The 26298-nt window shown below is 41.9% G+C and overlaps 1 protein-coding gene across 9 annotated transcripts in view; it reads right to left on the reverse strand.

Moving 5' to 3' along the window:
- Window positions 1-678: 678 nt before the first annotated feature.
- Window positions 679-26298, reverse strand: part of MYPN (myopalladin) — a 314293-nt gene continuing 288673 nt past the window's right edge. For all 9 annotated transcript variants that reach the window (XM_033941751.1, XM_033941752.1, XM_033941750.1 and 6 more), the window contains 5 exons: window positions 24814-24940; window positions 20564-20771; window positions 18134-18299; window positions 12075-12208; window positions 679-2288 (listed from right to left, as the gene is read on the reverse strand). In XM_033941751.1, coding sequence (XP_033797642.1) covers window positions 2116-2288; window positions 12075-12208; window positions 18134-18299; window positions 20564-20771; window positions 24814-24940 — 808 coding nt within the window. In that variant the 3' untranslated portion in view covers window positions 679-2115. The remainder of the gene's footprint in view (window positions 2289-12074; window positions 12209-18133; window positions 18300-20563; window positions 20772-24813; window positions 24941-26298) is intronic.

Genomic DNA, 26298 nt, shown 5'->3' on the forward strand with positions numbered 1-26298 from the left:
GAAAAGTAAAAGAAACAGGCGGCCCAATATTTAAAGCTGCTTCAGCAGCCAGTGGCATAGCTGGCCACAAAAGTGGCTTAAAAAGAAAAAGCAGCAGTTAAATTATAAAATTCTGTAGTATAAAGCCATATATACCAGTTTTTATCCATATAGAAAAGGGGGAGAGATGGGGAGGGCCAGAGATCTACACAAATATTATCCAGAGAGCAGCAAAATTAAATCCCTCTCTGGATAAGTCTGCAAAAAAGTAGGTCTAACATATGCACTGAAGTAACAAGATGAAGAAGAACATGGTACCACTCAAAAGGGCTCAGAGAAGAGTGACTAAAATGATTAAAAGGCTGGAGGAGTTGCCATAAGGTGAGAGATTAGAGAAATTGGGCCTCTTCTCCCTTGAAAAGAGGAGACTGAGAGGGGACTTGATCAAAACAATCAAGATACTGAATGGGAATAGATTTAGTAGATTAAGACAGGTTGTTCACCCTCTCCAAGGTGGAGAGAACGAGAGGGCACTCTCTAAAGTTAAAAGGGGATAGATTCCGTACAAACGTAAGGAAGTTCTTCTTCACCCAGAGAGTGGTGGAAAACTGGAACGCTCTTCTGGAGTATGTTATAGGGGAAAACACCCTCCACGGATTCAAGACAAAGTTGGACAAGTTCCTTCTAAACTGGAACGTACGCAGGTGAGGCTGGACTCATTTAGAGCACTAGTCTTTGACCTGGACTGCTTGAGTGGACTGCTGGGCATGATGGACCACTGGTCTGACCCAGCAGCGGCATTTCTTATATTCTTATGCTACGTACATATATATTCAGCAGTGCTGCTACTTAAACGTATAGCATCACTGAAAAGGAAAGCTAAGATGTGTTATTTTTCTGCTAAGCCAAGTTATTAGTAAGTAGCTTTCTTTGCTTACAACGGAACTTATGCTAAAATGGCATGACAGTATAAAATAAGACATCTTAATGGTAGACCACGTTGATATTACACTCCTGACTATATGAATAAAGTAAAGCTGTGGCCACTGAAAATCATGCCAGTGAATTCCAAATGTCACACTCAGTGGCGTAGCAATGGTGATCGTCACCTAGGGCGGTGGTGCCCCTCCCCTGCTCTCTTCCCCGCCCCCCCCACCAATCGCACATGCCTCTTCCCCATACCTTTTTATCTTCAGCGCGAGCAGCCACCAACTTATTGACCGCGTCGGCTCTGGCGCTCTCTCTGATACCACTTCCTAGGCGTGGGTTCCAAAAGTGACGTCGGAGAGAGCCGAAGCTGACATGAGCATAAGTTGGTAGCTGCTCATGCCGAAGTTAAAAAGGTACCTGGGAAGGGAAGGAGAACGCACGTGGCGGGTGGAGGAATGGGAAGGGGGACAGAGAGGAGGAGGGGTGCCGGGGCCCTGAGCAAAATGGTGCCCGGGGTGGACCACCCCCCTCTCTTACTACGCCAATGGCAGAAGAAAAGTGTGATCTGGAGGATGTTGAGTGCTCTATTACCTGTGACGGAAATGTGAATGAAATTGGATAAATGGTTTATTGTGTCTGTATGGAGGTAACATCGTGCAGACAAATACAGCCACATAGGCATAATGATCTTATAAGACTAATTTCTATGTTGAAAGTTAGGTTCAAAGTGCAATTTGTGGGAGCAATATTATGACAATCCAGTAGTTTCATTTTTTTTTCCACCCAGTTTCTGCTTCATGCACAGAAACATTGACCCATCTAATCATATTCACCACTTTCTTCCGTTCCTCCAATTCAATTACATCATCAGGGTGTTACATGGCAAATAATGAAGGTAAGAAATTCTGAACAAAAAGAATGAAAAAGTGACTATTAACGCTGAGGCTGTTTGCACACTCTGTAATACTTTTTCTTTTCTTTTTTTTAATGCAAGTGCTGCTGCAATTTCCCTACATTCTATACCACCATTATCACCTAGGATAATACCACACAAACATCTTGTACTGTGTTACCTGTAACAGTCCCAGCAGCAGCTCACTTACTAAACATAGGTTGCTTGTAAACGTTGAGTTTCTTGGCTGTGCTCTCTATCTTTCTCATAGTTCTTTCTAGTTCTTTGCTAGTTAGGGTTGAAACAGCAAAAGTTCAAAGTTCTTCGCTCTCCACCGTTTTCAAGGAGGAAGGGGAAAATACCAAAGGGTTTGCAACGGAAGGGAAGGCAGAAAGGATGTCTAGTCCTTGGCCTGTCAGGGCTGCGTATCGGTTGCCACTGGATCGAACCTTTTTGATTTGCTGTGGAAGCTGCCGATGCCACTGAGCTGTAGAAATGATCATAACATTTGAAGATGACAGGGTGGATGAACAAAATATCAGAAGCAATGACAATAATGACCCCCATCCATAAATGTCGTAAAATCAGGTGAAACTAACAAATCTTATTATACATATGAACAAAACTCCAAATATAGAGGTTAGAGTTGGTATCACATCCTAGTTTATTAATTGCACTATACACTATGGACCAAATTTTACATGTGTGTCAACCTCCCCCCCCCACCCCCCAATGAACGCTAAACGCTGTTCTATAAATGGTGTTCTGTGTTGGCCTAGCACTGGGCTCCAGGGGTGTCCAACCTTTTGGCTTCCCTTGGCCGCATTGGCCAAAAAAAATTTTTCTGGGGCCACGTACACACTGCAGTAAGACAAAGGAGGGAGCCGGCAAGACAGTAAACACCCGGGGGCAGCAGAGGAAAACATTGCATCATCCTTGACTGGGGCTGCACAAAATACTTCACGGGGCCGCATGCGGCCCTTGGGCCGCAGGTTGGACACCCCTGATGTACACTAACTGAAACCTGGTATAAATTCTTGCACCTAAATTATCCACAGATCAGGCATATTCTGTCACAGTGTGCACAAATTCTTGGAAAGCTCATGCCTGTCCCAGGGCTACACCCCTTTTCAGATCCATGCACAAGAATTTATGCACACATCCTTATACAACAGAATGGTGCCAGGGCGTATAAATTTTAATTATTGCCTATTACCACCGATAATTGATTATTAGTGCCCAATTATCTGCACTAATTGGTTCATGACACAAATTGTTCATGTTCCCAGATTTGAGCACACACTTTTGTGTGCCATACATAAAATTTGGGCATATGCTCCCTAATTCTCTAAACTTGTGCTTCCAGTTTAAGCTTAGCATGCAAAGTTGCATGTACAGGTTATAGCAGTGGCGTGCGATGTTCCAGATGTAGAATTTATTGTTAATTCAATTGGATAATCCACATAAAAACATCTAGGACCCAATCCACTGGGAGCTTTGGACCAAACATGATCCGTGTTTCGACAATAGCGTCTTCCTCAGGGGTCCTATGAGTAATGATGTAATAATAAAATAATGTAGTGTAATGTATGCGAAAGAATAATATCTAGTGCATACGTGGGAAAAGATTAGGTCCGTGTGGCATCATTCATAATTGTGATGAAGTGACTGGTGACATGTGGAATGTGAGTGTGTAAAGGAGTACGAGGTAAAAATTAATACGTGACTGTATTGCAATAGATTTATCCAGAAGTGCCAAGATTGTAAAAAATGGTCTAAAGCCAAATAAGTGCTCAGACAAATTGATGTGCATGCTCTTCCTTACGTGTGTGACAAATTGTGGTGTTACAACCAGACCTAAAATAGGTGAGTAAGTGATAAGATGAGTGAAGAAATCCAGGAGGACATTGCTAATTCCAGGATGACACCATTGAACAGCTATAAACGAGGCATACATACCCTATTGGTCCTATGATGGAAGCTCGTGGAGTATTGATCAGTCCTAATGAACGTTTTTTAAAATTTAAATTTTGCATTTTACTGTCTGACAGGCCATGCATTATAGCCTTTTATATAAATTTTATGTCCTTGTTTTAGCATTGTTTCAATGTGGATTTGACCGATTATCCCAGTTTTCTGTGTGTCTCATTGCATTATCTATAAGTTTGTGATCATTCGCCTGTGGTTCCCCGGATTTCATGGCTGGCGTCCCTCTTAATATTGATTGATCGTTTGCAAACTTAGACCTTTGATTTAATCCTATCCAACCCCAGATTTTGCAAGCTACGCATTCACATCATCAATCCTTTGGGGTCACACAATAAATTTATTTAATATTTTACCTCAGCTAATTAGGACTGATCAATAATACATGAGCTTCCATCTTAGGACCAACAGGGTATGTATCACTCATTTATAGCTGTTCTCTTCACTCATATCTTATCACTTACTCACCTATTTTAGATCTGGTCTTAACACCACAGTTTGTCACACATGTAAGGAAGAGCATGCACATCAAAAGGAAGGCTCAAGCCAGTGTGAGCAGCGGCTAGGAGACCCTGCTTTCTGCCAGTGAAGAACAGAATACTTTAAGAAGTACGGGGGGGGGGGGGGAACGACAGTGCATTTAAGTGACCCACCATTGCCGGGGGGGGGGGGGGGGTAGAATGCCAGATGTCATTTTTCCTCTGCTCTGATTGCCAGTTTCCCTTGCTATGCCACTGATCTACTTCCACTAACTAAACTAAACTTTAAGTTTGTATACCGCATCACCTCCACAATTGTAGAGCTCGGCATGGTTGAAGGCTTTTCTTTGTTAGGCTTAAGTAGATGGAGTTACAATAGTCCAATCTGGAAAGGATGATGGATTGTACGAGGACAGCAAAGTGTTGATGATGGAAACAGGATCTCGCTTTCCTCAGCATGTGAAGGCTGAAAAAGCATTTTTTTGCCAAAGAGTTGAGGTAGTCATTGAAGGATAGTGTAGAGTCAATAATGATGCCCAGAACTTTGCTAGAGAACTCAAACTGCAGTGTGGTGCCAGAGGACAATGGGATGAGGTTGAGTAGCTGATCTAATTTTGGGCCGAGCCAAAGTAGTTTTGTTTTGGACTCGTTTAGTTTCATTTGTACGGTGAGGGCCCAGGACTGGAGGCTTGTTATACATGAGGAAATGTTCTCAGAGAGGTTGGTGAGGTTCGAGTCGGTCTCGAGGAGGACAAGGATGTCGTCAGCATAAGTGTAAAGTGTTTCCAGGGGGGAAAGGTGGAGGAGTTTCAGGGAGGACATATAGATGTTGAAGAGAATGGGGGATAAAGGTGAGCCCTGCGGGACTCCACAAATCGGTTTCCAAGGAGAGGATGAGGTGCCATTCATATTAACAGAGCAGGAGCGTAAGAATTTCGAGAACCAGTCTAGGACTATAGAGTTAATGCCAATCTCAGAAAGTTGGAAAATAAGAATATTGTGATGGACAACTTCAAATGCTGCAGAAAGGTCGAATTGTAGAAGAACGGCAAACTTATTACGAGAATGAAGTTGTTGAACCTTTGAGATAAGTGAGGCCAATAGGGATTTGGTGCTGAGTCCACTTGAGTCCAGACACTTGTGCTGAGTTGTACATAGTTCAGCTTTTACAGAGAGAGTGATGGACACGTGGAACAGCCTCTCGGCGGCGGTGGTGGAGACAAAGACAGTATCTGAATTCAAGAAGGCTTGGGATAAGCATGTGGGATTTCTAAGGGCATGGATAGTGGATGGCATGAATGGGCTGACAGGATGGGCCATTTGGCCTTTGATTGTAATCATATTTCTATGTTCTTGTTGCAGGTTTCCGGGTCTTGCACAATACCAGATGCGGAAACTCTGAGAGAACATATTTCTGCTTCTTTTTAACCAGCAATTGGTAAACATCTTAGAAAAATACCTATGAAGGGGTGCTGAAAGTTCTCAGCCCAACCAACCACCTTCCTAAATTCTAAGGGTTCCTTTTACAAAGCCGCACTAGAGCCTTAACGCGCGGAATAGCATGCGCTAAATTGCCCCGCACGCTAGCTGCTACCGCCTCCTTTTGAGCAGGTGGTAGATTTTTGGCTAGCACTCGCTAATCCGGTGCGTGCGTTAAAAACGCTAGCGCACCTTTGTAAAAGGAGCCCTAAGTGTTATTTTGCCACTGTAGCTGAAAAGAGTGTTATCTTATTTTGTTAAGTGCCAATTTGCAGAAATGAAATTCTATGTTTTGATATTGTTTCAGATCATTGATTGAACCATATCCACGTCATTCTTTTCAAACCTAAATTTGTGTATTCAAGGAAAATTCATATTAGAGCTCATATTCTACCTTTTTGCTATATGGCCTTCTCAAGATTTTGATTGTTGTGCTCCCTAAAATAAGGTGGGTTTTTTTTTTTTTTTTTTGGGGGGGGGAATTGAGTGTTTACCTAAGTGTGACTGCTACTTTCCTATCTTGATTTGTACCTCTTTTCTTAAATTTTTTTTAGATTGTACATTGCCTTGCTCTACTACTTTAGTTAAAGACAGTATAGTAAGTCCACAATATATACATAAATAAATAAAAATAGATAAATATTACTTCACACTCTCTGGGAGATGTACTTATTTTGTATAGTATTCTCCAGACTGAGCAGGAAAATCTAGATGAAGGTCATACACAATGCTAAGGGTCGCAGGAAGTCTCTTTCAGTGGTATATCCTGGCTACACAGTAATTTATCTTAAAACAAAACAAGGACTGTGACAACATACTAATCTGATAACATTAGTCCTTGAAAAGTCCAATGAAAAATAAGTAGTAATATAAATACTGTATAAGTCTTATATTGAGTTCTCTAAGTTATTGTTGCTGCTTTACACTCAGTAGCTTATAAAAACTATTTCATGCTTCTACTGTATATACTGTATTCCTCAGGTATCATTCTTTTAGCTCACCTAGGGCCTGATTCTGTATAGGATGCATGGTCTCAGCAGCCGCCTAAGTGGCTTCTGAGAATCACACACGGGTGTCCTATACAGAATTGCGTCTGTCCTAATGGACAGATGCCTAGCCCCACCTAACCACCCCGATTCTGTAACCGTTGTCCATGTCACAGACACTGTTTAGAGAATCACGTTGCCACTGAGCTCATCACAGCAACTGCGATCAGTTGAGCGGCAGTGGAAGGGAATACCTGAACCCAACCGCAAGTTGGCTGGCAGGAGTGATGCCCACTCCCTCCTGCCGCCACTCTGAACCCCCCCCCCCACTGTCTGCATCAGGAAGGATACCCAGTCCCTCCTGCTGCAAACCTCTAAACAATCCCTGGCAGAAGAGATGCCCACCCTCCTGATGGCATCCCCAACATCCCTGGCAGGAGAGATGCCCACTCCCTCCTGCTGGCACCCCCCAAGCTCCCACCCTCCAAAGTCCACCCAGACCACCGTACCTGTAACACATGACCACCTTCTCCCCCGAAATCCTGACCTCCCACCCCCCAAAGCGCTCCATGGACCTCCCCTTACCTTTATAAGTAAGGCCGGCTGGAGGGATGCCTACTCCCTCCGGACAGCAGGCTTGCCTGTTCAGAATGGTGGACTTTCCCCTTCCTGGTGCATCCTAGGATGCACCAGGGAGGGGCCTAAGGCCCTGATTGGCCCAGGTACTTATGACCCCTCCCATAGGAGGGGCTTTAGGCACCTGGGCCAACCAGGCATCACTAGTTTGTACCAGAGGCAATGGAGAGTGAAAATGACTTGCCCAGCTGCCCAACGCAGAAATGCTGCCAAGTTACCCAGCTCCAGCAAAGAGACTTTTTTGGTCAGTCCTGTTTTTGAACTTATATCCCATTTCTTATGTTCAGTGTTCTGATAACACCAATTTAAATCAGCACTTCAGGTCCCCTAATGTACCAGGATAGGATTGCAGAAATCCAAGACTGAGTTGTCCTTTTGAACTGAGTAATGTGGCTGCTCTCCAGCTCTACCCCTTATGCTTTTCTATTCAAAGCATGTGCTTGTATAGTTCCCATGCTTACTTATAAACTATTACTGCTGTCATACCCACAGCTAGACTCTGCACTTTTCCCTGCTCTGTATTACTTCTGGTGAGGAGAAATAATGGTGGGGGAGGAGAGCCCTGGTAGGACGGCTCACAAATATTGTATATGTTTGCCTAGGGCCCAATATACTGTAATTACTGTAATGTTAATATGGCCCTGTGCTTAGTGCTTCGATGTCTTGCAGTGAAAATCGAACATTAACCAAGAAGTCCAGGATGCCATTTAGACGTCCAGAGCTAGACCTGTTTTAAAAGCATCTAAGGGCCGAAAAGGTACCCAAACTGACCAGATGACCACTGGAGGGATTAAGTCATAGCCCCCCACACTCCCCCAGGGGTCACTGACCCCCTTCAACACCCCAAAGATGTCAATGAAACAGTACATGCCCGTCTCTATAACAGCAGCACCTGGTATGGGAAATCCTTGTCTGGAGTAACCTGGTGGGTCATGGAGTCATAGAGAGGAGGACCTAGGCCCATATCCCACCCTAACCCCTACATTTATGGTAGAAAGTGTGAGCCCACTAAAACCCATCAAAATCCTATTGTACTGCCATATAAATGATCCCTGCAGCCATAAGGGCTATTGGGGTGATAGACAGGTGGAATATTAGGTTTTAGGGGGATTTTGGCAGGCTCCCCATACATTTTAAAGGGGTTATGTGAGATGTACACCTGCCGTCTTTTATGTGACTTTCACAGCAGTGCCCCTTAAGGTGCCCCACTGGCATATCTGTGTGACCAGTGTAGTATAAATGGTGGCCCCGCCTATGTCCAAATGGATTGGTTTTGGATTTTTTTTGAATTTGTAGATTTTTCTTATTGAAAATGGCCAAAAAAGTTAGACATCCTAAGGGCCAAAATATCTAGATAGGCGATTTTTGAAAAATAAAGATAGACATGTGGAGGGACATAATCAAAAGGTACGTCTAAGTCCGTTTGTGTCCAACTCGCAAGTCATCCAAAGTAAAAAACAGCCTAAGACACATTTTCCAAAAATACGTTGAAAATTTTTTTGTTTCGAAAATCGTCTAATTATACATCCTGCCGATCTGATCGTCCAAAGGTATAAACTATCCTTCCCCTCTCTACACGGTATTCGCTATGCAGGCAAACTGGGAAAATCCCTTCTCTTCAGAATCACAGGTCTTTGGAAAGACCTTACTACCCCACTGCGGAACCTGGGCTCCCTCCAATTATTCCGCAAGCAACTGAAAACCTGGCTTTTCACTAAAATGTAATTCTATCCCCCATTACTCTTCTCTTCTATATATAAGTTCATGTAAACCTTTTATTTCCCTTCTCTTCCTATATTTTAAGTTCTTGTAAACCATGCCGAGCTCCACATCCGTGGAGATGATGCGGTATATAAACTTAAGGTTTAGTTTAGTTTAGTCCAAGTCACTAAAGTGTCCATCTTTATACCATATTTCCGTCCAACTTTTCGTCCAAGTCCAAACGCCTAGAACAAGCGCTGTTGGACATGGGAGGGGTCTGCAAAGTGATGGACTGAACACCCAGACATGGCACCTAAATAGTGGGGTACCTTACAGGACACTGCTGTGAACTTCACAAAAAGAGTGCCATGTCTTCTCCTCACTACAGCTCCCTTATAGGTCACGGTGAGCCCCCCAAACCACCTCCTGAATCCCTTAGACCAATTTATCTACCACCCTAATAGCTCTTATGGCTGCAGGAGCCACTTATATGCCAGTAAAAAAGGGTTTTGCGGGTGTATAGGGAAGTGCTCATGTTTAAGTATCAATGCAGTGATTACAGGGGCTTATGGGCATGGGTCCTCCTCTCTATGGGTCCCTAACCCACCCCCAAGACGACTTAAGCCGCCTCTGTGCTGGACGACTAGGCTTTCCTATGCCAGGCTGAATTTTAAAGGTGTGATTAATATTTATATGGGGTAGGGGGTCGGTAATCACTGGGGTAGTGTGTGGGGGTATGTTTTATGTGTTTGCAGTCCTTATATGGTGACTTTAGGTGGTTTTTTGTGACTTAGACCATGTTTTACATGGTCTAAGTCACAATGTCCAAGTTCCGTTGATCCCAGCTTGTATAACTTTTGGTTATACATGCTGTACGACTAAGTCTAAGCTGGCCCATGTCCTGCCCAACTCCCGCCCTCGACACTCCTCCCGAAATGCCCCATTTAGCTTTGGTCATTCAGCGGCACTATGAAGGCTTAGGTTGTTTAGAAATACGTCCAAAACCCGTTTTTAGTATCGGCACTTGGACGTATTTGGGAAATGTTTGTCCAAATGCCGACTTAGGCCAGTTTTTAGATTTTTTTCTCTTTCGATTATGAGTCTCTTAGCAATTTTGAAAATGGACAATTTCGTCTCCCAATTTTTAGATGCATTTCGCAAGACATCCAGATCAGAATTAGATGCACTATAAGAAAAAAGGAATAAAAAGCCTCAACCAGCTCTAAAACTGACCAAGAAGGGAATTTTTGAAAAAAAACATCCTGTGCGTGGCATTCTATCCTGCAAAAACGTACAATTAAGAGTCAAAAGCTCTAACAAGAAAAGCTATTCGGCACCAGTATGGACACTGAGACTACATCATAGCCTTCAACATCGAAAGTGTTGGCGTCAGGTGGCATTGTTCCATCATGTAAGTCAGCTAAAAAGCCGCCAGCTTCCCAACAGGTCTCGCAGTTCACCATTGCATCAAGTCCCTTGATGCCAACCACCCAGATGCTGCTGTTTTAGAGACAGGTATGTACCTTTTTTGTTCTCATTTCTGTTTGGTGCAAGGGGGTCAGTGAGCACTAGGGGAGTGTGGGGGTGTCTTACCTTGATGCATGCAGTGGTCATCGGGTCAGTTTGGGCACCTTTGTGTCACTTAGACCCTTCTAAAACAGGTCTGTTTCCAAATGTATAAGTTCCATCCAGGATGTCTTGCAAAATGATTATTGCTGCAAGACATCCATGTCTAACCCACCCTTGAGACTGCCCAAAGCCTGCCCATAACATGCCTCAACCATGCCCAACTCATGCTCTGGACATAGAGAGGCTGGAACACCTTGCTAGATATACAGAAAGATGGTTTCGATCGGCACTTGGATGTCCTGGCAATTAGGACGACCAAGTGCCAATTTAGGATGGTTTTTGATTGTCTATGTGTTTTTTTAAAATTATGAGCCTGCTGGTCCATAAGAGCTCTTAGGCATTAAAAATATATTCTGAATATATATGTTTTACAAGTTGAAAACTTCAGAAAAAACTCAAAATCAATTATCTTCAAGGTCGATTCTTGATCCCCAAAATTAAATCCACATTCAGGAATTGACTTTGAAGATAAGCGTTCTTGGAGTTTTTTTTTTCTAAAGTTTTAAACTTGTAAAATATTTAGGGCCCCTTTTACAAAGCTGCACTAGTGATTCTCCCTTGGCAAATACACTGAAGCCCATAGGAACTGAATGGACTTTGGTGCATTTGCCGCAAAAGAATTGCTACCGTGGCTTTGTAAAAAGGGCCCTTATATTGGGAAGATTTTTATAAGTCTATGATGAAGTTACAGGTCTTATACACATCGGTCCATTTTAGAGCTGGTTGAGTTTTTTCTTCTCTTTTTCTAATGTTATTGATGTATGTACACATGGTACAGATAGAGATTTTTTGTTATTGTAAAATAACTTTTCATACCATATTACAGGTCCAATATGCTAAAATGTGGTAACTGTATTAAGCCATTACTATGACTTGGAAGACAAGGTAAGTTTACCTTGGCCACATATTCATAAATGAAAATGAACATGATAGGGAGGATTAATGAACTGTTTTTACTTTCAGCCCCAAAGTACTGAACAGTTATAATATGGGGCACAGTGAGACATAAAGGCGGCATTAAGCTGACGCAGACTATGCAAGTGCGGTTCAAAAGCTTGACCCATTTCTTAACCTACACGAAGGAGATAGAGAGAAAGAAAGAAGGAATGTTGAAAAGAGACAGAAAAGGGAAAATGGAGAGGGTACACAAGAGTGAAAGAGGGTTGACAGAACTTAAATCGGTTAAAAAAGAATGAGGGGTGGAGGAGGGAGAGATGGTCAAAGGAGAGAGAGGAGGAACTGGAGTAAAAGCGATAGAAGAACAAATTCCAGACCAGCAGATGTGAGAGAGAGAACAGTCTCGGTAAACACCATATAATCCTCAACAGAGAATCGGTTCAGCCTTCATTTGTACAGCCATAATACTGACAAACTTACCATATATGTCAAGTCTAGCGGTACATGACACTATACCAGCTTCGTTCTTGGCAGATAATGTGTACCAGCCAGCGTCTTCTTTCTTAGCAGGTTGAATCACGAGGCAGACATACCCTGTTGTGTCTTCATGCATACTAGGAAAATGTAAGCAAGGTTTTAATATTTTGTTTACCTACCTTTATGCTCCTCTGTTAGGGAGATCATTTTAGAAGGCATTTACATGTATAAACTGGATTGTAGAAAAACTTTTACTTACAAAATGTATATTTGTGGCATGTACAGATTTCAATGAGGCAAAGGGTGAGTGTGACATAGATATCATGGGGTGGACTTTCAAAATATACGTACATGGGGAATACAAGTCTATTTTAAAACATTTTCCTGTCGGCATTTCAGATATGCCAAGTCAAGTGCATTTGGATCACTTCTCCAGCTCACAAGAACAATACCACTTTTCTCACGTATTGGCAGTTGGCTGTTCTCCACCCCTGTAGAATGTTTATCACATATTTTTTTCTTCCCCCTGCCTAGCAAGACATCTTTCCCTGCCACCCCAGCAGATTGCAAACCTTCCTGATATAGACGCCAGCATCAAAGGAAGTTGCATCAGAGAAGGCAGGATGCAGCAGAGGAAAAAGTGTCTATGCCATCTAAGAGCGCAAGGCTTTGATGTTGGTGGCTATACTGCTTGGGAAGGTTTAGGATATGCCATGGGAGGGGGCGGGGAGCGAGAAGTGCCTTGGATGGAAAGTGAGAGACACTGACTGCAGGGGAGAGAAGAAATGTGGAAGAAGACTTGCTGCAGTGTCCCCCAGAAATGGTCTTAGAACAAAGGATCCCTATACGGAAAAAGGATGAAATCAAAATAAGAGCATGGTACATAGACGGCAAGGCTGGATGGACTTCTGCAGTCTGTATTTCATATGTGGCAAAACAGGACCGACCTTTAGAGTTTGATTATGATTATGGTCTATCTAGCTTGCCCAATAAGGCGGCCAGAGTTGCACCTGCCACTTTACGCATAATGATCAAAAATACTAGCATAACAAATAAGGTAGTCACACAATCATGGAAGAGTGGTTTTATAATTTTGGATAGTCAAAATTATTGTAAATACTTAAATAAACCAGCAGTCTAACCTCGCTATTAACTTTTAGGTATATGTGATTTGATTATGGATTATGATTATTGATTATGATTATGGATGGGCAAAAGTGGGCTTTGACAGCAATTCCGGTGATTGGGAATTAGGACCAGTGTCGGGTAGGCTTCTGTGGTCTGTGACTCGAAGATATCAAAGACGGATCAAGAACAATTGTGCGTTTGGGGGGGGAGAGGGTGTTTGTGTCACATATACCTAAAAGTTAATAGCGAGGTTAGACTGCTGGTTTATTTAAGTATTTACAATAATTTTGACTATCCAAAATTATAAAACCACTCTTCCATGATTGTGTAACTACCTTATTTGTTATGCTAGTATTTTTGATCATTATGCAGGTTAGCCTGCGTAAAGTGGCAGGTGCAACTCTGGCCGCCTTATTGGGCAAGCTAGATAGACCACGTGGGCCTTTATGTGGTGTCATATACTATGTTACTATCATAAGAAAATAAGAATAGCCTTACTAGGTCAAACCAATGGACCATCAAGCCTAGTAGCCCATTCTCACGGTGGCCAATCCAGGTCATTAATACCTGGCCAAAACCCAAGGAGTAGCAATATTCCAATTGCTGGGTTTTACTAAAAAGTGGTAGATATTGCTACCATGGGCCGGTGAGATTAAGTGCTCTGACGCTCATAGAATTCCTTTGAGCGTCAAAGCCGGCCCACTGTAGAAACCTGTACCATCATTTATTAAAAGGAGCCCTAGGGTTACCAGATGTCCGGATACCCAGATATATCTAGGCATCTGGACTACTTTTCAAAACCCGGCACAGGAGTACAATCTGATAACCCTAGAATAAGCCCAAGGGGAGAATTCATCAAGCAGCATTACAGCCTTCATGTAGACATTAGGGCCTTAACGCATTTAGTATGCATTAATTTCCTTAAAATGCATTAAGGCCATAATGCCTATGTGAAGGCCCTAACTCTATCGATCAATACCCCCCAAAAGGCCATGGAAATGAAAAGTAGGATGAGCTTCTAAAAACTATACATGCTAACAGCATCCCCTAGTATTCTGTTGATTTTCCATATGAATTAACTTGTCTGAAAAGTTTGTTTTTTCCAGTGCTGCTACTTTAAGATGCATACAAACAAAACTAAAGATGCCGAGCTAAGGAAATAATTATGAGTTTACAAAGACAGTGGGATGTGATAACATAACATAACATCGTGCTTATAGACCGCGCAACCAGAGGTTCAACGCAGTTAACAAAAAATTAATAATAAAATAACATTAAAAACGCCTGGAACTATTTGGGCAAATACTTTGAGAAAGGTTTTCAACAGGGTTCTAAAGTGTTTGTAAGAACAGGCTCTATGTAACAGTGGTCAAAATTATTTGTCATAGGAAGCTGTCTGAAAGTATGATCCAAGTATTTCTTACTTTTACAACCTTGAAATGATGAAAAAGTAAACAGGGCATGAGATCTTCTACTGTATTTGGAAGATGCTATAAAAAAATCTATCAGTCATATAGAGTGGAGGGCATTTTGTTTACAATTTGATCTATTATACATGTCAAAAATATTTGCCTTAGAAATGTATTTGGGTATATGGTGGAAATTTTGCAAGTGCCTAAAGAATCTTTACCACCTCTCACACGGGTTTATTATGTGGCTTGGAGAGGGGAGTCTCAAAAAGAAGCAAGAAAAGAAGACTGTGGACAGAGGGTGTTCTAGTGTAGTGTTCTTCAACCTTTTGACACCTATGGACCGGCAGAAATCAAATAATTATTTTTTGGACCAGCAGTGCCCATCTCCACCCAATCTCCGCCCCAGACCCCTTCCCCTTAATAGTACTAATTATAACACCATTTTTTCCATCCATTTTTCATAAATACACACATACAATATAATTGTATTAACAACACATAATGGTTAATCACCAGAAAACAGATAACCCCATGCAAATACAGGACCAAAATCTAAAAGTACTAATATTCACAAACAAACCCTAAGATGCAAGACTGCAAGCAGTACAACCTCCAGAGAAAAACAAACAAATGCATTTCTTCCTGAACAGACAATTAGGACAGACAATTAGGGCAGATGTAAAATCACTAAATTAAAAAAAAAAAAACATTTCTCCTACTGTTGTTGTCTCTCTCCCTCCATGTGCCTTGCCTTCTGTCCTGCCCCCGGTGTTAGCTTCAGGTCGTTCCACGGTGTGATCAACGCAGGGTCTTCGGGCTGGCTCCCTGAGTGCTGCATTGCACAAAGCTGTGGGAAGCGGCTCCTCATGCGTGTCCTGCACCTCATCTGGAAGCCTTCCCTCTGACATTTCGACGTCAGGGAGAAGGCTTCTGGGTCAGGCGCAGGCCACGGGTAGGCACCTTTTCCCACGGCTTTGCACACTGTAGCACTCAGGGAGCTGGCCCGTAGACACCGCATTGATCGTACCGATGACCGGCGGCTACAGAGCAATATCTTGGGCCCGATGGAGGTGCCGGCCCTATGGACTGGCAGAAAATTTCTACAGACCGGCACCGGTCCACGGACCGGCGGTTGAAGAACACTGTTCTAGAGGGATCTAATCCACTAGTGATCAGAGCCACATTGATTGCCTCTTTTGCCTTGGACCCAGATTGGAACTGGATCTTATGACTGTATTTTTGACAAAAAGAAGTTGATTTTCTCGGACATAAGATGCAGATTTTTCCTGACCTCTGTAGAGCCACTCAACTCAGAAGGAAGGTTTTTTTTAGCTTTAAAATCTAAGATGCTTCTTAGACTTTAATATTGCAAAAAAAAGTGGGCAAACTGGAGGAAAAGTCACTAGAACAAGAAAGAAAGTTGTAAGCTATTGTGAAAGTTGAGAAAAAAAATCACTTGAGCAGGAAAAAAAATTGGAAATATTGGGAGCACAAAATCAGCTCCTTATGAGTGATAATGATAACATTAATTTCAAAATGGAGGTTCTTGAAAACTTAACACGGAGACAAAACCTGAGACTGATCAACGTTCCTAAATTAATTTCCACTACAGCTCTTGATATGTTTAAATGGTACCTTTCGGAGATTCTAAAAGTCCCACAAAGTTGTATTTCCTTGGGAAAGAAGAAGACCCCGGAGAACACAAAGAACCAGCAATAGATGTATTGGATTTAACAAATTTATTAGAGAAGTCAAAATCAGAGGAATTAACTTTTTGTTCAACTAGCGTTAGATTCAGATAGAGAATGGCTTTTGAAGTTGTTTTTTTTTAAATATAACGATGTTTTGTTTCTGAATCAAAAAATAAGAATGTATCCAGATGTTTCTAGGATAACTCAGAAAAAAAGAAAACAGTTTTTGCTCTTGAGACCACAGGTGTTAAAAATTGGAGCTACGTTTATATTAAGATACCCCTGTAAATGTTTAGTTAATTTTAGGGGAGCTAAATATACTGTTTTTGGAATCTACAGTTATCGAGGTTCATATTGGATAAGGAGGTGACGACGGCAAGTACCCCCATTTGTAACCAAGATAATGTTCCTAGTTAGTAAATTGGGTCCACTTCAGCCTGCTTAAAGTGTTTCTTATAAAATGTTGGATTAAATAGTCTCCGATTTGTGATACTCAATGATTGTAGACTAATTAACAGTAGAAAATGTTTAATTTTTCCTATATTGCTTTATGTGATTTACTGTATGGTGGACACTGTTTTATTTCATTATGATTGTTGTTATCATAAAATTTAAACTCAATAAAGATAAAGTAAAAAAATAAAAATAAAATAAAAAAATCTGAGATGCTGGCTTTGGGAGGGACACTTTTCCTTCAATTTCCATGTAATTTATAAAGTTTGAGTTGAAGTCATGTTTTCCTAGACTCAGAGCAGTTTAAGAATTTACTAGAAGCAAGGAAACTTCCTATATTTGTGACAACTTCTACTCGTTCTAATATGGCAAAATAGTGTCTATAAGAAGGATATATCCAGTATCTCTGTTTGAGGTATTGTTTTATTTTGGCTTGTTTTTTTATATCAATTGTAAATCTCCTACTTATTAGTATAATTTCTTTCTTTGTCCGTCCCCCTTTTTCATATTTCTTTTTTTTTTTTTTTTTGTAGTGTATTGATATCTGCTGTGAATGATATATTCTTTCCTTCATTATACTGCAAATTACTATGATTTGGATCTGCTTGTCAATAGTTATCTTGAATATATTTGAAAAGGTATAAAAATAAAGAAATAAAAAGAAATGTATTTGGGCCGATAAACACAAAATGGAATATTTCCGTGTTGATCAGAACTTAACGAAATTCCTGGCCAATGTCATTTCAGGTCCTAATCACGGTTTTTACATTGACACAATGGAATTTAGGGTGTACACTTTTTAAGCAGAAAGAAGCATAGCAAGGCTGGATTAAGGCCAGCTGATGCCCTAAGAACAGCCCAACAATGCCGACCCCCATCAGTCTTCTATTGCTTAACTGACAAGACATTAAGGCCCTCTTTTATTAAGGTGCGCTAATCGATTAGCACGTGCTAAACGCTAATGCGTGCATGTTAGTCTATGGACGCGTTAGCGTTTAGCGTGCACTAATTCGATTAGAGCGCGCTAATCGGTTAGCGCACCTTAGTAAAAGGGGGTAAGACAAAAAATGCTGAGAAATATCATTATTGTATGAAACAAAACATCATATCATATATATTTAGAATGTTTAGAAAAACACAGAAACTCATTTTGGATAATGGGTATGGCAGATGGCAGTGAAAGAGTTCAAAGAAGCTAAGGAAAAAGAACCTCTGGTGCCCTCTTCCCTTGGTGTCGTAAGCACATGCTTTCTTTTTTTGCCTAATGGTTAATCCAGGGCTGAAGTATAGCACTATTTGTTTTAAAGATTTCCAGTAAAACATTATCTGCCACCAGGAACTTTGCAGACTGCAGAAATTTCACTTTTCAAGAGGGTACCTTATCCTTTGCTTGTTGGGAGAGATGGTATCATTATCTTTCTTCCAGTAAAATATTGGTGGTGGCATTCCCACTACTCGGCTTTCTAATCGGACTGGGTGACCTTCAGGTACCCCACAGTTCTGCAGCTTCTCCAAGAATAATGGGGCTTTCTTGACTTCCTTTGCTATAAATGAGACACAAAGTATAGTTTGCTAACAGCTTAGAGAGCTACAAGACAGCACACCTAAGAGTGGACAAATAATTTTCACTCTCTAAGCTCTTAATGATTTCTGAAAGTAAAAGTGCAATGAAGCACTTTGGGCAAGACAGGATTATAAACCAAACTGAATCATTTGCATCAATGAGGCATACCAGAAGCATGCAGGGTTTTCCTGGCCTACATTTCTGGTGCTTACCTGTGATGTGAACTGCACCATCGTAGGTGCTTTAGGCTGTCTAACGCCACTTCCTGTATTAGCCACACCCACAGTGGCATTAAGCAGCCTAAAGCACCTAAGGAGGCACGATTCCAACATCAATTTTTTAGGCGCAGTAAGGCAGTATATCAAATTTTTAATAAACCTGAAACCTACTGTATAATGGAATTAGGCATATAGCGCCTTTCTGTGCACTTAGGCCCAAATTCTGTAACCAGCGCCTAAAGTTAGGCACTTATTTCGGAGGCGCCCACCTAGATAGGCGCCTATCTAAATTGAATAACAATTAATCTTTTTAATCAGCACTAATTGAAACCTAGGCGCCTATCAAGAAAGCGCGATTCTGTAACAAGGCGCCTTTAAAAATTTAGGCGGCCTTCAAAATAATAGGCGCTATGCATGTTAGGCGTGGGCGTGGTATGTGTTAGGCACCTTCTTACAGAATCACTGCTTTTAAGCGTGTTTAAGCGCTCGCTTGGGCGCCTAACTTTTAGTTGTGCCTAGAGCTGGCCTATATATTGGGCGCCTCCAAAATAGGTGCCCAAATAGGTGCCAAAATAGGTGCCCAAAATAGGCACCCAATTTTACTTGAACCGCGCTGAACAGGGCCTAACTTTTGGGCGCTTCTTATGGAATTTGCCCTTTAATATTTAAGCGCAGGCATTTATGCCAATAAAAATCAGGTCTAAATGTATACGCTTAAGCTGTGTGTGGTTGAGGTGTATTCTATAAGTGTGCCTAACTTTTAGGAATGCCCACAACCTGCCCATGATCCTCCACTGGCCACATTAGAATTTATGCGCAGTACAGTTGGGTGTAGATCCTGGTGCTATGCACTATTCTGTAAATGGCGGCTAACTCAGAGTGTTGTTTATAAAACAGTGCTCAAGACACACTCTTTTGGCACCCAAATTTGGACATTGTTTACTGAATCTAATCTAGTCCAATGTGTTAGTGTGTACTGCTGACCCATGACTACATGCACAGAGAGGAATCCTCCCTGTGATGTTTCGTGGCAGAGTAGTTGAGTCGGTTCAGCGAATGGCCACCAGGATAGTCTCGGGGTTCAAAGATCTTTCATATAAGGAGAGGCTGAAAAAATTGCGGCTATACTCCCTCGAAGAACGTAGGGAGAGGGGAGACATGATTGAGACATTTAAATATATCACAGGTCATATCGAGGTGGAAGATGACTTTTTCTTTCTTAAAGGACCCTCGGCCACAAGAGGGCATCCACTGAAAATCAGGGGCAGGAAATTTCATGGCGACACCAGGAAATATTTCTTCACCGAAAGAATGGTTGATCATTGGAATGAGCTTCCATTACAGGTGAGCAAGGCCAGCAGCGTGCCAGATTTTAATAATAAATGGGATGCACATGTTGGATCTCTAAGAGGGTAGAGTTAAGGGGAGGGGTCATCAGGGTGGGATCTCCAAGGGGGAGGGTCAATTGAGTGGGCAGACTTGATGGGCTGTGGCCCTTTTCGGCCGTCATTTTCTATGTTTCTAGTATAGGAGTGGTTTGCTATTGCCTTCTCCTGTGCAGCTCCACTATGTTGCTGCTGCCCAACAGAGGGCCCTACAGCACCTGGTATTCCCTAGTGGTTCCCCATCCAGGGGCTAGCCAGGCCTGACCCTGCTTAGCTTCCAATTGCAAGCACGGGCCTACCCAGGGCAGCCATGCTGTAGACAATGTGTTTAGAGCATAGGCTAAAACAATAAAAATAAAATAGTAAAAACCAAATTCTCTAAAGCAGGGGTAGGGAACTCCGGTCTTCGAGAGCCGTATTCCAGTCGGGTGTTCAGGATTTCCCCAATGAATATGCATGAGATCTATTTGCATGCACTGCTTTCAATGCATATTCATTGGGGAAATCCTGAAAACCCGACTGGAATACGGCTCTCAAGGACCGGAGTTCCCTACCCCTGCTCTAAAGTTTACAGCAACATCAAAGCCAGCACACCAATCCTATATGTTTAACATTGTAGTTTTTCAAGATGTAAGACTCACCGACTACACTGAGTTCCAAGCTGAACGAATTCTGTCCGGTCTTGTTTGTTGCAATACAGGTATAGGTTCCAGCATCTCGTTGTGTGAGAGGATCAATGAGCAGAGAGTGGATGCTATTCTCCCGGATCAACATCTTGTGGGTCGCATCTTTTACAACAGGTTTGCCATTCAGAAGCCATAACAGGTCTGGCGTTGGTAATCCGCTCACCTAACAGACAAAAAAATATCTTGAGCTCCGTGACTGATGACACTTCCTTAGTTACTGAAAATGCTGTAATAGGCTTGATTTAGGGTCTGATTCTCCCAAAATAAGAGAAACGCCCAAGGGAATCAGAGTTGTAAAGGTAGTTATATAACAGGGCGCTTAGATTACTAGGGCACTAAGATACCTATTTTGGCCCTGTTTTATAAAAACACAGGCACTTATGCGTCTGTATAAAATACTAGTGTGAATCCAGCATCAATAGCACCAACATTGGTGGAGTGGAAATTAAGCCGTTAGAACAGGCATAAATGTCTATGTAAAAAGCATGCAAGCCGGGATGGATCTCTGCACGGGTCTACTGAGCCTAGACCCAGGGGTCCAAAGATCTGGGGCGTCCTTGATCAAGGATGGCTTTGCCTAACAGTCTACCTGCACAGTCTGATGGCTGTGTTTTTCGGGCATGTGATAAATCTACTGTATAAACTCTGCTGAAACTCTATAACACTAACTTGGGGATCCTTTTACTAAGAAGCGGTAGCTGTTTTAGTACACGCTAAACGCTAATGCGTCCATAGACTATAATGGACTCGTTAGTATTTAGCATGTGCTAGCACGCCTTAGTAAAAGGACCCCATGATGTTATACGGGTATATGTGCTAGTTGACCCTGGTGCTCACAAATTTGAGATCAGTTCCAGCATACAAGTGCATGTGTAGATTGGTGTATTTTATACTTTGTGACTCCACCCACCCAGACTGCGCCAATGGCAACACTTGCAATAAAAGTTTATGCATTCATGCTAATGTTTACAACTGACTAAGGCCCTCTTTTACTAAGCCATGGTAGATGTTTTTACCGTGGCCCTGGGCGCTAAATGCTCCGACATTGCTCTGACTCTCATAAGAATTCTATGAATGTCGGAGCAGCATCGGATCATTTAGTGCTCCAGGCTGCGTTAGAAACCTCTACTATAGCTTATAGTTTATTGGCTTATATCCCGCTTTATACAAAGCGGGTTCCAAAAAGTACTTACATAATTTTATCACATCACATACAATACAAACAAATCAAACAAACAAAACGTATCGGCGACCAACGCTTACACTTATAAAACTTCATTTCCCATATTTCATCTTAAAAAACAAATACTTTTTCAGTAATTTCTTAAAATTGTGCAAATTTCCCTGCTCCCAGATGTATAGAGGAATCTCATTCCATGCCTGTGGGCCTCTACAAGAAAACATACTTGACCTCGACACCTGTAAACTTATGTGTTTAACAGGTGGGACAAACATATTACCATTTTTCATAGAACGGATTTTTGGAGGGGGAACTTATGGCAGAATACTATCAACCAGATATCTTAGTAATGGGGGGAGGGGGTATAATTTTATAAAAACTGTTTTATGCGTGCATATTGACACATTGTATTCAAATAACTTTAGAAAATTACCCCCATATGTATTCTGAATGATATGAGTGAAGAAAACTTGAATGAGTCTTTGTGTATTATTTTTCAAGAAGCAGCAGAGTAAAAAGGGTCTTTAAAGCGTTCTGGTTCTCTATGCTGAGAATCTAACACCACACCACTCTAACACTCAGAGTCATGGCTTCGCTTCGTCTAACAGAGCCGCAATATTTTTTTTCCCATAGATGTGACAGTGGTGCTTGAGTTACTCAAAAAAATTAGTTGTAGTGTTAAATCTACAATAGTGATGAACCATGTTAAAAAAAAAAAAAGCCAGCGCACACAGTTTTTCATGGCCACAGAAAGCTGAAGAATAAAACAACGTGGCAGGCTCTAAATATAGCAGCTTGGGTCATAACCCAACAATGCAGAGAATTTCTGTCCCTAGAAGATCTCTGTGTTATGGTTTTCTGCTCACCAGGGTAGACAACCTTGTAACATTTTCATAAGGATCAGCTATTTCATAAGGATCAGCCCTTCTTCCCCCAAATCTAACATTCACCGAGATTCAAAATCCAAATGCTAGCCAAAATAATTCAAGGCAAACTTTGCAACCATGACATTGAAAATACTGCAGCCCAATAATAAACAATGCATCAGTCGTCAATGCCCAAAAGAGTCATTAAGATGGCGCCTAGAGCCATGCTGAAATAAGGGACTGTCTTTCTGGCATTCTGGAATACTTCAGAACCATTAGTTAAAAGTGTATCTTATTCTTTCTTATAATTATATATTGATCAACACAAATTCATTAACAATTGCATCAACATAACATATTGTAAATAAAAACAAGTATCAGTAAAAAAAAATAAAATTACAATAAGGGGCTCTCCTACTAACAGGTGGGAACTTTTTGCACTTACTGCACTTTAACATTGAAAATGAATACATGGTATGTGCAAAGTGCATAGGTTGTGCAGTAACTGTTGAGGGCATGCCTGAAGTATCTCTTGCAGGAACTGCATAGAAAAGTTCTTTAACTGTATGTTTAATTTATTCACAAATAGTGCAACAACGCTTAGGGCCAAATTCTGTAAACGGTGCTGAACGATAGGCACCTAGATTGTACCTACTGGTGCCTAACAAATGCATTAAAAACACATTAATAAAATAGGCACTGGAATTGAACCTCTGAATTGGCTCCCCAGTCATTAGTAGCGGTAAACAGTAGAAGCATCCAATAAACATAGCTAGTGGCACCTAAGATCAAAGCAGGCATGTTTAGGGGCAGAGATGATCTTAGGCACAATTCTTCAAAAACCTTAGGCGCCAGAAATGTAGGTCTTTAAAACCCTGGCCTGTATTACTGGCGCCTAAGCTATTTTTTAGGTGCCGGTAGTCGCGATTCTGTTAAAGGCGCCTAAGTGTGACTGCCATTTTCCTAGGTGCTAGCTGATTTAGATGTTGTTTTCAGAATCTGGGCCTTAATGCCAATCTCTTGAAGGAGGTGTTACGTGCACCCATGTTAACAGCATAAGTGGCAGCGCGCAGTAAGTACCATATGCTAATTGCAATGTGCAGTCCTGGCCCATTCTCCACTCGCCCGCAGTTCTTGCACCCAACGCGACATTCAACTAACTCATGTCAGGTCAGTATGGGAACAGTTACTGCACTCATGTACAAATTCGTGAGTTAAAGGGGCAAATTTATAACTGGGCACCTGCACTTAGATGGCCTTTGGGTGTGTACATTTATAGAACAGTGGCACTTTTACAAATAAGTGCACAGTTATGCACAGAAGTGCTCGCAGAGCACCTAAACACTATTCTGTAGGGGGGGTATAAGTGGCATAGCATATAAATACAAAGACATGCTCACATGGGCAGAGTATAGCTAAATAAAATTAAATAGCATAGGGGAGCAAGAGGAACCCCACAGGGATTAACCCAATATGATGACAAACCTTCTTGTACTTTATTTAATCATTTATATACCACTCATATCCTAAGTGGTTTACATTCAGGTACTTTATCACATTTCCCTATCTGTCCTGATGGGCTCAAACCCTATCTAGCGCACTTGAGGCAATGAGGGGATTAAGTGACTTGCCCAGGGTCACAAGGAGCAGCGAGAGATTTGAACCCACAACCTCAGGGTTCTAAATCTGTAGCTCTAGCCACTGCGCCACACACTTTAACCCTACATGTTCGTTTTTTTAAGAAACCCTAAAACCAATTGTACACCGATACCACAATAGCATCTAAAATCTGCAGGAGAATATCATAATCAACTAGGTCGAATGCAGAAGATAAACTGCAAAATTAATACTTTAAAATAAAGTAATGCGGTAACCATGTTAATCCAATCTAAAGGTTAATAAATAAAAATAAAACAAATGGATAATGAGACGATACAATTTATTGGACTAACTTACTACAGTTTTAATGAGCTTTCAGAGGCTTCAGTTCAGGAGAGTATACTGATTGCCACAGGCTTAATATCAGCTCCATTATAGTTAAAATAAGCATTGAAAACACCCAGAATAGAAAACTTTTAAAACAGTTTACAAGAGACATTCTCATTCTGTGCTTGTTCAAAAAGCTCTTGAAAGCAAGAAGAAAGAGAAAACACAAGTACCTTACAGTCCAGTCTACAAAGTCGACCTTCGTGAGCCACCATGTCTCCAGGTGCTTGAAGAAAATATGGCCGGAAGAATCGCTCTTGTACTGGCTCTCCTTCTGCTTCCTGCACATGAGACCTCATTCTGTAATAAGTGGATTAATTTATCCAAGGAACAGCTAAGAAATGCAGATTATTTTTCTATAGCATAGTGGTGACCACATGGAAGGGCATAATCAAAAGAAACATCCGCTTGGACCAGTAAAATGAAAGAGTGGTATAAACCATAAGTCCGTTTTGGGCCTAAGTCGCAAGTCGCCCAAAGTTGGAGATGGGAAAAGGTCCATTTTCGAAAAATACATCCATCTTTATACTACATTTTTGTCCAAAAATTCATCCAAGTCACAAAAAAGACCTTTTGGGCACAGGAGGGGCCAGAAAAGTGATGGACTGGACACCTAAACATGGCACCAGAGTAGTAGGGTACCTCACAGACTACTGCTGTGAACATCACAAAAAGGGTCCCACATAAACATCTCACTACAGCTCCCTTATAGATCATGGTGAGCCCCCCAAAACACCCCCAGAATCTGCTAGACCCACCTATCTACCACCCGAATAGCCCTTATGGCTGCAGGAGCCACTTATATGGCAGTACTAAAGGATTAGGGTTTTTTTTGGGGGGTGCACATTTTTCACCATGAATGCAGTGATTAGAGTGGCTTATGGGCCTGGGTCCTCCTCTCCATGGTTCACTAACCCACCCCCAAGACCACTTAAGCCACCTCTGTGCAGCTCTACTAGGCTTTCCTATGCCAGGCTGCCAGGTGCTGATGTTCTGGAGGCAGATATGTAAAGTTGTTATTATGATTTTTAAGGGGGGGGGGGGGTCAGTGATCACTGGGGCACTGTGTGTGGGTCTGTACTTTGTGTCTGCAGTGCTTATCTGGTCACTTTGGATATCTTCTTGTGACTTAGACCTGGTTTTAGATGGCCTAAGTCACAACGTCCAGGTTCCATCTAGGCAGTGTTGTAAAACTTTTGGTTATACATGCAGTACGACTAAGGGCTCCTTTTATGAAGGTGCGCTAGTGTTTTTAGCACACGCACTGGATTAGCATGCGCTTATTCAAGAGGAGGCGGTAGTGACTAGCACATGTGGCATTTTAGCACGCGCTATTCCACGCGTTAAGACCCTAACGCGCCTTCGTAAAAGGAGCCCTAGGTCTAGGATGGCCCACGTCCCGCCCAAATCCCGCCCTCGACACTCCTCCTGACACATCCCTTTTAGCTCTGGTCATTCAGCAGCACTGTGAAGGCCTAGGTCATTTTTAAATACGTCTAAAACCCTGTTCGATTATCGGCACTTGGATGACCTGTCTCACTGATCGTCTAAGTGCCGATTTAGGCCGTTTTTTAGAAGTATTTCCGTTTTGATTATGAGCCCCATAGTGTAGAGCACTGTTTTTCAACCACCGGTCCACGGACCGGTGCCGGTCTGCA

Source organism: Geotrypetes seraphini, chromosome 4, assembly GCF_902459505.1.
Source record: "Geotrypetes seraphini chromosome 4, aGeoSer1.1, whole genome shotgun sequence".
In the NCBI taxonomy this organism is placed as follows: domain Eukaryota; kingdom Metazoa; phylum Chordata; class Amphibia; order Gymnophiona; family Dermophiidae; genus Geotrypetes; species Geotrypetes seraphini.